At 43.3% G+C, this 14,250-nt stretch overlaps 1 protein-coding gene across 1 annotated transcript in view; it reads left to right on the forward strand.

Annotated features, from left to right (window-relative positions):
* SLC12A4 (solute carrier family 12 member 4) overlaps positions 1-14,250 on the forward strand; it is a 546,284-nt gene that overhangs the window by 302,139 nt on the left and 229,895 nt on the right. Inside the window, exon 11 of the mRNA XM_078670770.1 lies at positions 7,327-7,384. Coding sequence (XP_078526896.1) covers positions 7,327-7,384 — 58 coding nt within the window. The remainder of the gene's footprint in view (positions 1-7,326; positions 7,385-14,250) is intronic.

The raw sequence follows: 14,250 nt of genomic DNA on the forward strand, positions 1-14,250 counted from the left end.
CTTCCAGTCAACTCGGGACTACAGAGAAGCAGAGAAGGGATTTGAACCAATAAGACGAGACTTTTTTAAGGTGAGCACTGAGTCAATTGTTTTTGTATTCAGACAACTAGTAGTGCCGACTAACAGCAAATGCTACTTTTGTGAGTTGGAGAATGTAAAACAACTTTTGTAATCTACAGAGAAGGAGGTGACCAGTGACACTTCTGTCTGCCAAAGATACTCCTCTTATCTGCAGGACCCTTCTGCAGACTCTGACACTCAATTAGTCGATTGTCATGATGCGTAATTGAAAAGAGAAGCCATTATATAATTTATAATAGGAGAAGCGACTCTTTGACATTGGATCATAAGGTTCTGTAAAGAGGTTAATTTTGAGTAAATTACACATGCCTGATATTGGACTGCGCTAAAATAATGTTGCCTTCCTATTGGATAATACCTGTTGGTGACTGTCTCCTCTCTGACCCCCGTCCAACCCCTTTTCACTCTCCTTAACCCTCCTTCTTGGTTATTCTGCCTGTGAGAAATTGGGTTTTGGTTGAAGGGGGGAGATGACCTTAGTTCAAGATACAGCTACAATCTCTGTCCGGGTGAACCACAAAATTCACTAAATTAACTTGTGCCTAACCCTCTGGTAGCTTGGAAAAAACAGTTGGGCTAAACTCAGAGGCAATGTGTAAAGTATTTATGCAGCACACAAGTGGTAATAAAGTGAAAACACAACACAATAAAAACACACACCAATTTAGAAAAATAAAGTGGATTTTAATAAATTATTTGACAACAAAATGCCAAAAACCCAATCAGTTAGGAAAACTAGAACCTAAAAGATCAGTGTCGACCATGTACAAGACCATGTTAAAGTCAAAAAATATGCTGACCGCGATGGAGATACAAAAAGTTGCAGTGAGAACTCTACATTTGGACTTGGTCCCTTTTTTTGGAATTCATAAATCTCGAGCGCGACGAAGCTGTAGGCTGTACCTGAAAAGAGTTCCATGAGACTGGATACCCCTTTGCCAAAGGACCACTGAATAGGATTTGCCACAGAGGAGAAGAACTTTGACGGAGCTGCCACAAAGTCAGGCTGACCAGCAATGCGCCTAGGTCCTGGTCTCCTCTCTTTCTCAGTTAATACACCTAACAGTAGGGTTAGGGAGAGAATCACACACAAAGAATATATGATCCACCACACAAACTATCGATTCTCTGTTCTCAGAGCAGTTTTTAGCCAAACATTTTCTGTCACAGGTTTTGGACTTGTATTCTATCTGGGCACATTTAGCATCACCGACTGGATCCAGTTCAAGTGTCAAGATGGTTGAATTTGTCCCTGAGTTTTCGATCAGGAGATCAGCCAACTAGCCCTTGGAGTCACTCTGATAGTTCTGGGTTCAGCAGTGGAGCAGGGCTCAAACAGCAGTATTGGCCTCGGAAGGTTCAAGGCAGACTTCCAGCAGCCAAGCAGCCCTCCCAGGTTCGGGAAGGCAGTCTTCTGAAGTATACAGCAGGCCACAGCAGCAGGCAGACCTCTGAGAGTCCTTCTGCAGGTCCAGAAAGTGAACTGAAGTGGGGGACCCCGGGTCCCATTTTATAGATGGTGCCTCATTTGAGGTAATAGTTTCTAGAGAATTTGATTTAAAGTACTTGGTCTCCTGCTTCCCCGGCCTTGGCTTCAAGCTGGCTGCATTGCTCAAGGAGGTGTGACCAGTCCTTTGTGTGTAGGCAGAGCAAAGCCTAATCAGTTGCAAATGGATCTGTGCCCAGCTCCGCTCCCTGCATCTGAACCGTCCAACCACATCTAATCCCTCTATAGTATGTCTGTCTGGGAGGAATAAACAACACCCAACTATCATCTACACCCAGTCATGAGACCCAGTAACAGGCTGCAGGCACCAAATAGTTAAGGCAGGAAAAGCCATCTTTCCAAAAGTTGCATTTTCAAAATTGTAAATCTGACTTTACCGCTAAAAAATATTTTTAATTACAATTTCTCAGACACAAAACCTGAAAAGTCGACCTGTTCCCTATCAAAAGTTAGCACTTATTAAATGTAATAAGGCAGCCCAGTTTTATTCTATGGGAGATATAGGCCTCACAGTAGTGAAAAACAAATGTATGAGTCTTTCACTACCAGGGCGTGCCAAACTTTAAAGTACATGTCCAATCTTTTTACTATAATGCACTCTGCCCTATGGGCTATCTAGGGCCTATCTTAAAGTTGACTTGTGTGCAATAAAAGGGGTGTGTAAGGCTTCGCAAGAGGGTTATTTTGTCAGCGCCTGTGCCAAGCCGAATTAGCAGTTTAAAATTGTATACAGGCTGTAATGGCAGACCAGGGACATGTTTTAAGGGGCAACTTAAGTGGGTGGTACACTACGTGCTGCAGGCCCATTCGTAGCATATAATTTACAGGCCCTGGGTATATTGAATATTACGTTACTAGAGACTTATAAGTAAATTAAATAGTCCAATCAGGTGTAAGACAATTTTACCATGTTTTAGGGAGTGAGCAAAATCACTTTAGCACTGCAGAATAGTTTATAATAGTTGTGATGTTGGATGACTGGTACGCTGATTCCTGCATGATCTTTCATTATGATATTTGTCATACAATCATGGGGTCAGATATTTCACAGCTACATTCTTGCAATTAAACCCTTGATTAATATGGGCTATGGTTTGCATTTGAGAATATACAGTGAACGAAGGATATATGTCTAATGGAGGGAAATGTATCCATTTCCTTTCTGTCTGCAAGCTTCTGCATATCACTTAATTTACCATGCACATACCAGGAGGTTAATGTATAAATAAGAACTACAAGATGTTGGGGGCAACTAACTTACGTTTGACCTTTTGTAGAAAGAAAGGAGAACTTGAAAATGTATCCTGCCATGTTGTTTCCTGCGCAGCCACACATTTCAGGCATTTAAATGAGAATGCCCCTTTCCATTGTCTGGCTCAGACTTACTTTCTGGGCACTTCTGGGCACTTTCAGGTGGGAATGAAAAAACTCTCAGCAGTGAAACCGCAATAATGTAACTGCTGACCGAGTTTTCTTTTCGTAATTTTAGGGGATTCCTTACTAATGCATGTAAGCACAAAAATGTTGGAACCCTCAAGTGGAACTCTCATTGGTCGTAACCTACAGGAGTCTGAAATGCTCGTACCCTGGCTCATCCTTGTACTAGGTGGGCACAGGGTATGCTGGGAGAAAGTGAGGTAAGTAGAGATTTTCCACTAGGGTGGGAATAGCATCCCTAGATACATTGAAGTGCGGGTTGACATGTCTCCACTGAGTCCACCCTAGAAGGGCACTGAGTGGGCAGCGGGGATGTTTAGGGGGTAAAGAGGCTACCATGCAAGGTTTTTTACTTTATCGTCATAAGAGCTTTATATGCATTAGCCAAGGGCATCCAACTGTATCTGTGACTTCTGTCTGACTATTATGAATCTTCACAAACCAAGCTCAAATAACCCTTCCGTTAAGCAGGGGGACAGGTGAAGGGGTGTCCGTTCTTTGAGCATTTTGGTGACCGTCAGGACTTGTGCCTAAACGGTCGCTCCCCTCGCCTCCTAACTCCGCTCAGAGTGCCTTCCCTGAAGCACTTTATCTGCTCTCCACTCCTGCAACACCAGAAGCGCTTTACCCTGCTACCAGCGCATGGTATCGTAGCGTGCTGCATTTGTTCATTTTGTCTTTCATTGTCAGCTGCCATAGCGCGTTTCACTGCAGCGCCGCACCTTATCATTGGCTCATAGCGCGACTGCCCTGAGACATTGTTTCAGCCTGCTTTTGTTTGTGACTGTGTAATCGCCATTGCTGTTTATTTACATCGCCTCAGTTTCGGTTTCTACCCCGACCACCATCTTGCGATTACGTTTCCCTTGGCCCGCCTACCCTCCCCGCTACCGCCTCCCAGCTGCCCCTCCCACGCTCCGCTCCCTCCACACTCCTCTTAGACTGATGACCCAACGCGCAGCGGTCACGCGCAACGCTCCGCCCCCTCCACTCTCCTCTTAGACTGATGACCCAACGCGCAGCAGTCACGCGCAACGGTCGCGCCGAAGGTGCGCCAAAGGTAAGCCCGTCTACACCCGTCCGCGCCTGGACCGCGCCCAGCGCCATACCCCCTGGTCCTCGCAATGCCCAGCCCTCCCGCATTACTTACGACGCCCCCACCCTCCAAGCCCTGAACCCCGGCCGCTCCCCAAACTGCGTCCACGCAGCTCCTGGACACACCCATGGACCCTTCTCTTGCAACTCCTGCAAGTTCGACGGCACCAAAACCAGCTCCTCATCCACCAACACCAAACAGAGATCTGACCCCAACCACCTAAAATGCATCCTGCTCAACACCCGCTCGGTCCACAGACACGCCATCGACCTCTGGAATCTACTAGACACCATCTCACCGGACGTCGCCTTCCTAACAGAAACATGGATGAATACCTCTTCAGCCCCAGACATCACCATTGCCATCCCAGAAGGATACAAGATCATCCGCAAGGACCGCGTCAAGCAAACAGGAGGAGGCATCGCTATCATCCATAAGAACTCCATCCGCATCTCAACCAGCTCAGACGCCAACCTTGCCAGCGCAGAACACCTTCACTTCCAGATCCACACCGACCCCAAGACCACACTCAGAGGCACCCTCCTCTACCGGCCTCCAGGACCCCGTGCACAATTCAGTGACGACATCACTGACTTTATCACCCCACACCCTCCCCTCCGAGGACTACATTCTACTGGGAGACCTCAATTTTCACCTGGAAAAGAGCAATGACAGCAGCGCCACCACCCTTCTGGACAATCTTGCCAACCTCGGACTCAAACAACTCGTCACTACCCCCACCCACATTGCAGGTCACACACTCGACCCCATCTTCACCTCCAGCAAACATGTCTCATTCAGTCACACCACAGCTCTTCACTGGACGGACCACAGCTGCGTTCACTTTACCTACAATAAGACCACAATCCACAACCATCCTCAACCCACCCTGCGAAGAAACTGGAACAAAATCACCATCGACCAGATCTCCTCATCGCTTCTTCTAAACCCCCCCGCCCACTCCTCAAACCCCGACCAAGCAGCCATTAACCTCACCCAATGGCTATCCAACAGCGCCGACATCCTAGCACCGTTGAAAAAACGTCAAAGCAAACTAGGCAGCAAAAACGCCTCATGGTTCAACGATGATCTTAAGAAATCGAAGAAACACTGTCGCTCCCTCGAGAAGGACTGGAAAAAAGAACCAAACACCAGCACCAGGGACGCCTTCAAAAACGCCACCCGCATACACCACCAACTAATCCGGTCCGCCAAGAAAGCCGCATTCAAAGACCGTCTAGATAACAACGCCCACAACAGCAAGGAATTATTCAACATCGTCAAAGAGTTTACTAACCCCACTGCCAACTCCAACGACATCACCCCCTCCCAAGCCCTCTGCGACTCCCTAGCTTCCTTCTTCCACAACAAAATTGCAGACATCCACAACAGCTTCGACAACCGACCCGAAGACCAACCCACCCAACCTTCTGCAGGACCTTCACCCCCCTTGAACATCCTTAACGACTGGAACCCAATCTCCACTGAGGACACCATCCGCCTGATGAACTCCATCCACTCAGGATCCCCAACTGACCCATGCCCTCACCACATCTTCAACAAAGCAGACTCCATCATAGCACCACACCTCCGAGATGTCATCAACTGCTCCCTCAACTCCGCCACCTTCCCGGAAAGCTGGAAACACGCAGAACTCAGCGCCCTTCTGAAAAAACCCACAGCTGACCCCACCGAACTCAAAAACTACCGCCCCATCTCGCTTCTTCCATTCCCGGCCAAAATCATCGAGAAAGCTATCAACAACCAGCTCGCCACCTTCCTCGAAACCAACAAATCCCTCGACCCCTCACAGTCCGGCTTCCGAGCCAAACACAGCACTGAGACCGCACTTATCGCAGCAACAGACGACATTCGGACTTTACTGGACAACGGAGACACAGTCGCCCTCATCCTCCTCGACCTCTCCGCTGCCTTCGACACAGTCTGTCATAGCACCCTTCTACAGCGCCTCAGAAACGTAGGAATCCAAGGAAAAGTACTGGAATGGATCACCTCGTTCCTCACCGGAAGAACCCAGAGAGTCCGCCTCCCACCATTCAAGTCAGAGGCCTCTGAAGTCATCTGCGGCGTGCCACAAGGATCGTCACTCAGCCCCACCCTCTTCAACGTATACATGAGCCCCCTTGCGGCCATCGCTCGCCAACACAATCTCAACATCATCTCCTACGCGGATGACACTCAACTGATCCTATCACTCACCAAAGACCCTAACACCGCCAAAACCAACTTACACGAAGGAATGAAAGAAGTAGCCGAGTGGATGAAGCACAGCCGTCTGAAACTGAACTCAGACAAAACAGAAGTCCTCATCTTAGGCACCTCACCCTCCGCCTGGGATGACTCTTGGTGGCCAGAAGCCCTTGGAAAAGCACCCATCCCGACGGACCACGCACGGAACCTGGGCGTCATCCTGGACTCCTCACTCTCGATGACCAGACAAGTCAACGCCGTTTCATCATCTTGCTTCAACATTCTTCGCATGCTCAAAAAAACATTTCGCTGGATCCCCACCGAAACTAGAAAAACGGTCACCCACGCACTGGTCACGAGCCACCTGGACTACGGAAACACACTCTACGCCGGTACCACCGCAAAACTCCAGAAAAAACTCCAACGCATCCAGAACGCTTCAGCCAGGCTCATACTAGACATCCCGCGTAAAGAACACATCTCTGGCCACCTGAAAAACCTCCACTGGCTCCCCGTAAATAAGAGGATTACTTTCCGCCTCCTAACCCACGCACACAAAGCACTTTACGAACTTGGACCCGAATGCCTCAACACACGATTGTCCTTCTACACCCCCTCCCGTCAGCTACGATCCTCCAACCAAGCCCTTGCCACTGTACCTCGCATCAACAAAACCACCATGGGAGGTAGATCCTTCTCCTACCTGGCAGCTAAAACCTGGAACTCACTTCCCACTCACCTTCGCATTACTCAGAACCACCTAGCATTCAGAAAGCAACTTAAAACTTGGATATTCGACATGTGATTCCCCACCCTTCCTCCAGCGCCTTGAGACCCTATGGGTATGTAGCGCGCTATATAAATCACTTGACTTGACTTGACTTGACATTTTCCTTTGCCAATATCTTTGTGAACTAAAGCCTCGGAACCCAAAGAAAAATCTGTGCTGCATTTGCATGAAATAACAGATTTGATCCTTGACTTTTCTGTTCAGACTTTAGCACTGTTGTGTTATTTGGAGCCTGCATCGAGGGAGTGGTTCTTAGAGATAAGTAAGTTTTACAGTCAGAAGAAAAATGCAAATTCTTATGTTTTTGGTTGTTTGTCTCTCATTTAGCAGTTCCTGTGTGCGCTTGATAGTGAACTTGCTTTCAAGAAAAAACATTTACTACATCTGTAAGCATTGACTGTTGGTTGCATTACCAGCATTGTAAACATGTTTGTCTGCTATGAATGTAGCCATTTCCATATCTAGCCATATTTCTATTAATCTCGGTAGTAGAAAAAGGTGTATGATGATGTAGTAAAGCATTGTACTTCCTGAAGGGTCATGGATTGTGATAATCAAAATAACAGTGTTCAGTGATCATAAAGTGATACAATCTGCTATTATTCTTCGTAATGCCCCCAATCTCTTGTGTGGTGGAAGTGACAGTGATAGAGTACTAGTCTGCAACACCTGTAAGTATTACCATACACCTAGTGGGGACAGAACGAGGACACTAGGTGCCAGTGGCCACTTGAACTTGGTGGTTTACCACCCATTAATTAGCTGTTTTGTCTCACACCATTGTCTCTGCTCAGGCCCACTTCAGGTTGTTCCGAAGCACTGTTAGAAAGAAGACCTAAAAAAGACAGTAGCAGACTTCACCTGCAGCAATCAGTCAGTTTATTTTGTGTCAGAGTGAGATGTGCTTTGGGGCTTCTCTTCTTTACAGAAGGCAAAAGAAGGCTGCTGCTGAGAGATTCCACACGTGTCATGGAGGTAATTGCACACCGACTGCCTGTGCTTGGATTATGACTTTACTCTCATTCTGTTTAGAAAGCTTTATTAAATAAGAAATACAAAGTAAAACATCAGTACATAAGAAAAATGGCAGTAAAATGAGTTAAGAACTGATGAAATAGAACAACTTAAACAACAACCCCAAAGGGGGTATATGAGCTGTACTAAGGGAATTAGCTTTTAATGGAAATTTTGTTTTAAGGGAGAAGAGAGAGGGGGGGAGAGAAAAAGAAGAAGAAAATAAAAGAAACAGAGGAAGAAAAGGAAGAAGAGCAAGAGGAACAGCCTGTGAACTAAGCACAATACTTAAAAGTAATGTAAATGCAAAAACAGTTCTATCAATATAAAACAAAACTACAGGTGCAAAACAATTCTATAAATGCAAAAACAGCAAGAAACAACGCGGAAAGAAGGAGTTGAAAGAAAAAACAGTCATGTGACGCCTCTGGAGAGAAAATCAGTTAACGGCATCCAAACCAAATCTCTCTTAATTAATTAAGGAACCGTGGTGGCAAAGGCACGATCAATCCTATGATGGTGACACAACAAATTCCACCAAGCATTATAGGATATCTTAGATGTGTCCTTCCAGTTGGTAGTGATAATCTGAAAAGAAATTGCTATAAAAAGATCTATAAACTTAGGAACATTACAGTGAACATTCCAAATAGGTGAAGAGCCACCCAAAAATATTTGTATAATTTCAAAAGGAAAGTCAGTAGCTAAGATGTTGTTTAATTGTGACCAAATTCGGGACCAAAGGGACTTAACTAATGGACAATGAAAAAACATATGTAAAAAATCACTATTCTCATGAGAGCAAGACCATCAAGTAACTTAAACTTGTGTAAATCAGAAGGAGTAAAAAAAAGCCTGTTGTAAAAAAAATAAAAAGTCTGTGTGGTGCTGGCTGATCGGGAGACTGTGTGTATTTTGGACCACATATTATCCCATACCTGCAAGCAAAGTTCTTGAGCCAGGTCTTGTTCCCATAGTAGCTCAAGTTTAGATTTAATCCTAATAGTGGTAGGTTGAGAAAGTATTTTATAGATCGCAGCAGCTCTGAGAGGGAGAGAAAAATCTGGTGGAGGGGAGGAAGTTGGGGGAGAAATGGGTAACGAAGTATTTTGGAAAATAATAATGGATAGGATATGTGTGAGCAGAGGATATTGAGAAGAATGTGCATTAGAGAGATGAAAGGTGTCACGAATGTGAGCAAGTTGTCAAGGAATTATCAATAATTAATTGATTATAAGTTATGATACCTTTATCGATCCATTCCTTCCAGAAAAGGGCTATGTTGTTGATTTTTAGGGATTTATTATACCAGATAGGAGTAAGAGAGTGAAGGTCAGCTTGTGAGAGAAAAGAGCGAAACAAAGATAGAGCCAGTGCTTTAGAGTGTTTAAAAGTGGAGGCAAGAAAACGTGTCGGAGGTTGAGACAAACGAGTAGCTGTAAGAAATAAAAAAGGAGCAAGTTGCTCAAGTTCTAGAGAACTATAGGCGGTTATGGGGGGAGAGAGAGTATCATCCAAAAAAGACCATATTTGTTTAAGAGTGAAGGCTGAATGAAAACGAGAGATATTGGGGAAGTTTACCCCACCTAAGTTTTTGGGTTGTTGGAGGCGGGAGAGAGACAGCCGAGCTTTACGATTATTCCATAAGAATTTAGTTAGTAGGCTATTGATGGATTTAAAAAAGTAATGCGGTAGAGAAATAGGAAGCATAGAAAGATAGAAGTTCGCAATAGGAAGTAACATCATTTTAATAGTTGCAAGCCTCCCCCACCAGGATAAAAATAGAGGAGACTATGAGGGAAGAAACTTTTTTAAGTACATCTTTATGGTTAATTTTAATGGTTTCTCTAATGGTGTTAGCGTATAGAATACCAAGACATTTAATATTGTTGGGATTCCATTCAAAACCAGATCCCTGGAAAAGATGAGAAAAACAAAATTTGTTGAGAGGCAAAACTTCGGTTTTATCTATATTCAATTTATAACCTGAGACTAAGGAGTAATCCTGTAATAAAGAAAAGAGAGTAGGTAAAGAAGTGAGCGGATCAGAAATATAAAGTAAAATGTCATCTGCATAAGAGGTGTATTTGATCTCAAAGTTTTTATAAATGAAACCAGTATAAGAGGAAGAATGCCGTATTTTTTCCAAAAAAGGTTCTAAAGCAAGAACGAAAAGAAGGATCGAGAGGGGGAAACCCTGCCTAGTACCTCTACGGAGGGATAAATAGTCCGATTATGAGCCATTTACCCAAATAGAGGTAGAAGGAGCAGAATAAAGCAATTGAATATAACGAATATTAGGGGGACTAAAACCATGCCATCGCAATGCTCAAAACCTAAAATCCCAATTTACTCGATCGAAGGCCTTCTCAGCGTCCAATGTAATAGCTGCAATAGGGGAGTCCATCTTAGAAGCAAGGTGTATAATATTAAGAAGAGTTCTTGAATTGTCCCTAATAGATCTATCTTTAACGAATCCAGACTGATAAATATTTATGAGATCCGGGATAATATGATTAATCCGTAAGGCTAAACTTTTTGCATATATTTTACAGTCGGTATTAATAAGGGATATGGGCTGATAATGTTTACAGAGGGAGGGATCCTGATCTTTTTTGGGAATGAGACAGAGCATGGCTTGAGTAAAAGATCCCTTGGACTCTACCTTGGCAAGAAAAGAGTTAATCAAGGAGAGTAGATGTGGTATTAAAACATTTTTATAATGAAGATAGAAACGCACCGTAAAGCCATCTGGACCAGGGGTGTTTTGTCTTTGGGCAGAAGAGTAATGGCATTAAGAATTTCTTTCTCCGAAATAGGAATATCTAAGGAGGAAAGATCCACAAGATTATCTAGGGATTAGGGGATGGACTGAAAGAAAGAATCAATTTGTGCAGAAGGACTGGATTCTGGAGTGAAAAGAGTAGAGTAGTATTGAACAAAGCATTCAAGGATTTTAGCATTAGAGGACTGCAAAGTGCCGTGTGAGTCAGTAATAGATACAATGTTAGATTTTTGCTTTTTAATTTTGAGATAGTTTGCAAGTGATTTGCCTGCCTTATTATGCCCACCGTACATTTTAGCATTACATTTAAGAAGGTTATTGGAGGCAGAATCCCAGGAGTGTTTGTTATATTGCATCTTGACTTTAATAAGAGAAGACAATGTGTCAGGGAAATTAGTAGTGAAATAAAGATGTTCAAGGTCTTTAATTTGTTTGAGAATTTGAGAGGAAAGAGCAATGGCTTTCTTCTTTTTACGGGATACAAAGTCAATAATACAGCCCCTAGCGGTAGCTTTAAGGGCATCCCAAATAAAGTGAAACTCAGAAGTGGAGTGAAGGTTAGTATGAAAAAATTAGAGAGTTATTAAAGCGCCAGCGCCGGGAAGTAGGAATAGGAGAGGGATAATCCTTATCCAAAATAACAGGGGCGTGGTCAGAAATGAGAATGGAACCTATTTCTGAATTAGTCCTAAACTGAAAGGCATGTTGGGTGAGAAAGATATAGTCAATACGGGAATGTGAGGCATGAACTAGAGAAAAAAAGGAGAACTCAAGAGTCCGGGTGGGATATTCTCCAAAAGTCAATAAGGCCTCTGGAAGAAATTGCTTTATGAAAAGATTTTTGCATCTTGTTGGGAATATACATGGTTTGTGATTTCCTGTCCAAAAAGGGATCCATTAGCTGATTACAGTCACCCCCCACAATTAAATCTTCAGTAACATGTGAAGAGAAGCGATGAAAAATCATTCCAAAAGGTGGGGTCAATACCATTAGGGCCATAGACATTGCAAAATGAAAACTTAACATTATTTACAATACATTCCAAAAACAACCATCTGCCATCAGTATCATGTAACTCATTCAGTGACTGAACAGTCAGTGATTTATGAAATAAAATGATAACACCATTTTTGTTAGTAACAGCTGGGGAGCAGAAGGCTGCTCCCACCCATTGTTTACGCAATGAAGACAAGTCCTGTAAAGATAGATGTGTTTCTTGCTATAAAGCGACTTGACATTTCAGTCTCGCTAGATGAGAAAGGACACGTTGTTTTTTAATAGGATTTCGAAGAGCTTTTACGTTCCATGAAATAATTCCAAGACCATTCATTTGTGTCGATAGGAAAAGAGTAGGCAAAGGATTATAAAAGCTTCTGGGGAAAGTAGAAAAAGAGCAAAAAAGCAGGAAGGGATGATAAAAAGGAGTATAGGAACAGAAGAGGTGCAAATAGAAAAAGAAATAATCTGTTTATGCACCGCAAATAAAAAGAGCAAGACCAGAACAAGAGAACAATAAAATATATGAATTGTATTGAGAAGAAATAGAAGAATGAAGTAGGGGGTAAAGAAGGAAAAAATAGAAAGATATAGACAGATAATGATGAAAAAAGAGAAGGAAACAGAAGAAGAAAAAGGAATAGAGAACAGGGAGGAATACGGGAATGGGGAGTACTGACTCCCAAAAAAGAGAAAAAAAAAGGTGACAAGAGACCAAAGGGCTTCAGTCACAATGATCAGAATAGAAGTAACATAGAACATTATAGTGGGAGGGGGGGCAGAGAATAAGAACAAGACGGCCACATCACCAGGAGGACATCGAGAGCAGAGATAGACAATGTAATTTCAGATAAAAAGGAAGGGAGGAAAACACAAGTCAGGCAATGATGAATGAATGAAACAAATGACAATATAAAAGGAGAGGAGAAGATAAGAAAAAAAAAGCAAAAGCGTACCAGGATCTAGGGGAACACATCAACGGAGTACATCAGACAATAAGACAGACTGATGGTAAAAGGATGGAATTTCGACCCCAGCAAAATACAAATCTAAACAGAGGAAAGGAGAAAAGACCAATTAACGAGTAACATTACTTGAAACAACATTAACTGGAGAAAAACATTTTGCAAAAAAAGATAAGTCAGTTAATGTTTGCCAAGTTCCATGTGCTCTTCTCGATGGGTTGAATGAACTTCTTGAGATCAGCCAGGTCTTCAAATGAAAATGTTCCCTCTTTGTAGGTGACTTTGAAAAAACAAGGGTGTATAAGACCATATCGTGCATTCATAGATTTTAAGGCTGGTCGAACATCCAGGAATTCCTTGCGCCTACTAGCAGTTGGTTTAGAGACATCTTCACTAAAAAAAACTTTGTGACCTGACCAAAACATCTGTTTATGTTGCTTAGCTGCAGTAAGGATAGTCATTAAATCAGAGTAAAGCAGAAAGTAAGCAATGATACCCCTTGGCTTGGTTGCGGTGGACGCACTTTGAGGTACCAGTCTATGAGCTTTCTGATTATTGAAGTCTGCTGACTTTGGAAGGCCGACAATTTGCAAAACTTGAGACTTCAAAAAGGAGATCATATCAGAACCTCCAGAACCTTCCGGAATTCCATAAATTCTGAGATTATTACGACAATTGCGATTTTCCAAATCCTCAGTAGATCTTTTAAGTTGGTTAACCTCCTTAGTAAGGGACTCAACTTTAGCAATGACATCTTGAGCATCACTCACCTTCTGTTCAACATCCGACAGTCTCATGTCTAAGCCTGACCACTTTTCCTCTATTCTTTGCAAAGTAGTAGTAGTGTCAGACATGAACGGACGTATGAGACTCGATCCTCCATGATGTCCTCTAGCGTTATAGAAAGAGGAGATTTAGTTGGAGAGGGGGGGATCTTTTTTCAAGCGCTTGCTATTGCTACCAGTAGAGTCTTTGCGACCCCCGGAAGGAGTCCCTGAGGGGCAGTGAGATTTATGCGACTGCTGAGTGTGATCCATACTGTACTGGAGGAAAAGAAAGTAAAGTACAGCCAACAAGCACAGGAGAACTAAATTTGAGGAGCAAGGTTCAAAACATCTGGTTCAGTCAGTAAAGATTCAGAAGGCGTTCAGAAAGCCCAAAAAAAAAGGCACACAAAAACATTTGCCGTTACTGCAGAGCAAAGATGAAGAGAGTAGTTTCAATATGAAAGCAACAGCAATGAAGCACAGGAAATATTGCAACCACACATAATTGATTCTCCAAGCGTGACAGTCGTTTGAGGAAGGCAGTCATATAAATAGGCAGCGACCAAGGATGCTAACCATTAAATGAGAAAAGACTGCGCA

The sequence above is a fragment of the Lissotriton helveticus genome, chromosome 12 (assembly GCF_964261635.1).
Source record: "Lissotriton helveticus chromosome 12, aLisHel1.1, whole genome shotgun sequence".
Lineage (NCBI taxonomy): Eukaryota > Metazoa > Chordata > Amphibia > Caudata > Salamandridae > Lissotriton > Lissotriton helveticus.